This window comes from Mandrillus leucophaeus, unplaced genomic scaffold (assembly GCF_000951045.1).
Source record: "Mandrillus leucophaeus isolate KB7577 unplaced genomic scaffold, Mleu.le_1.0 Scaffold17, whole genome shotgun sequence".
Lineage (NCBI taxonomy): Eukaryota > Metazoa > Chordata > Mammalia > Primates > Cercopithecidae > Mandrillus > Mandrillus leucophaeus.
Window position 1 is genome coordinate 5706908 of NW_012101698.1, and position 2235 is coordinate 5709142.

The 2235-nt window shown below is 49.8% G+C and overlaps 1 protein-coding gene across 4 annotated transcripts in view; it reads right to left on the reverse strand.

Annotated features, from left to right (window-relative positions):
• LOC105537224 (ATP-dependent RNA helicase DDX19B-like) overlaps window positions 1–2235 on the reverse strand; it is a 44390-nt gene that overhangs the window by 39501 nt on the left and 2654 nt on the right. Inside the window, exon 1 of one of the 4 annotated variants that reach the window (XM_011976781.1) lies at window positions 94–405. The exons of 2 other annotated variants lie outside the window; for them this stretch is intronic. In XM_011976781.1, the coding sequence (XP_011832171.1) occupies window positions 94–150 (57 nt within the window). In that variant the 5' untranslated portion in view covers window positions 151–405. Of the gene's footprint in view, window positions 1–93; window positions 406–2235 lie in introns of those variants that run through there. One more of the 4 variants, XM_011976783.1, reaches the window with a different exon arrangement.

The following is a 2235-nucleotide window of genomic DNA, read 5'->3' on the forward strand; positions in this document are numbered from 1 at the left end:
AGTCTCTAATCAACCTAGGAACCACCCTTTCCCAGGGACCAAGTCTCCGGCCAGAACTAGTCCCTAACCCTTTTAGGGCTTAAGCCAACTCACCGACTCGGCTGCCGCTTCCTGCTCGTCCACCGCCAGGGCCCATGAGTCAGTGGCCATGGTCCCAGGCGCGGGTGGGAGGCTCGTGCTGGCAGATTCGGATTCGAGGGATGGCACGGTACACTGACCGTGGGCTCCGGGGGTTCGCGGCAGGCTCTGCTCCAGCCCCACTACAAGGCTGCAGACCGGAAGCGGCGCGCCACAGTGACGTCGGAGGCCGCTCCTGTTTGGCCACCCGTTGCCCACTTGGGGCTGTCGATTCTGTCACCCTCAGGCCCGTACCCCTCAACCCCGGGCAGAGCAGGCTTTCCCATCAAGCTGAGGTAGTTATCTTAAAATGCCTAAGCTCTGGTCAACTTGGCTCTCCAACCAAAGAACAAAATCAGATTCCCACCCAACACAGTGGCAGAGAAGGCACTAATACAGATTGAACGGATTGAATATATCAAAACAGAAAACCATTAACAATAGTCACCAAAATGCAAAACAAGCAGAGAGCTGTTTCCCTTTTCAGGTTGGTAATTTAAAATGTCCAGGTGTTGGCAATCAGCCCTGTCAAAAAACCCATTTGGTAAAAAGTCCACTTGACCACTATGCAATCTTATGCATGTAACAAAAGGGCACCTGCACTCATAAATTTGTACTCCAAGAAGAGGAATCGCAGCTCTCCTATGTAAGGGTTGTATAACCAGGACAATGTTAAAAAGGAAGAAAACAACAGGTGCGGTGGCTCATGCATGTAATCCCAGCAGTTCTGGAGGCCGAGGTGGAAGGATCACTTGGGCCCAGGAGGTCTAGACTGCAGTGAGCCATAATAGTGCCACTGCACTCCAGCCTGGGTGACGGAGCAAAACCCTGTCTAGAAAAAAAATTAAATAAAATTAAAATAGTAAAATAATTAAATAGAGCTAGGTGTGGTGGCTCATGCCTGTAATCTCAGCACTTGGGTTTTTGTTTTTTGAGATGAAGTCTCACTCTGTCACCCATGCTGGAGTGCAGTGGCACAATCTCGGCTCACTGCAACTTCCGCCACCTGGGTTCAAGAAATTCTCTTGCCTCAGCCTCCCAAGTAGCTGGGATTACAAGCCCACGCCACCATGCCCAGCTAATTTTTGTATTTTTAGTAGAGACAGGGTTTCACCATGTTAGCCAGTATGGTCTCCATCTCCTGACCTTGTGATCCACCTGCCTTGGCCTCCCAAAATGCTTGGATTACAGGTGTGGGCCACTGCACCCAGCCTTTTTTGTTTGTTTGTTTGTTTGTTTGTTTTTTAAGATAGAGGCCAGGTGTGGTGGCTCAAGCCTGTAATCCCAGCACTTTGGGAGGCCGACGTGGGTGGGTCACCTGAGGTCAGGAGTTTGAGACTAGCTTGGCCAACATGGTGAAACCCCATCTGTACTAAAAATACAAAAATTAGCCAAGCATGGTGGTGCACACCTGTAAGCCCAGCTACTTGGAAGGCTAAGGCAGGAGAATCGCTCGAACCCAGGAGGCAAAGGTTGCAATGAGCTGAGATCATGCCATAACACTGAAGCCTGGGCGACAAGAGTGAAACTCTGTCTCAGAAAAATAAATAAATACACTGGGCATGGTGGCTCACATCTGTAATCCCAGCACTTTGGGAGGCTGAGGCTGGTGAATCACGAGAGGTCAGGAGATTGAGACCATCCTGGCCAACATGGTGAAACCCTGTCTCTACTGAAAATACAAAAATTAGCTGGGTGTGGTGGCATGCACCTGTAGTCCCAGCTACTTGGGAGGCTGAGGCAAGAGAATCGCTTGAACCCGGGAGGTGAAGGTTGCAGTAAGCCAAGATCGTGCCACTGCATTCCAGCCTGGCGACAGAGTGAAACTCCATTTCAAAAATAAATAAATAAATAAATAAATTAATAAAAAGGCAGGGCGTGGTGGTTCACGCCTGTAATCCCAGCACTTTGGGAGGCTGAAGTGGGCGGATCACGAGGTCAGGAGATCGAGAACATCCTGGCTAATGTGGTGAAATCCCGTCTCTACTAAAAATACAAAAAAAAAAAAAAAAATTAGCCGGGCATGGTGGCGGGCATCTGTAGTCCTAGCTACTCAGGAGGCTGAGGCAGGAGAATCGCTTGAACCCAGGAGGCGGAGGTTGCAGTGAGCCAAGATCA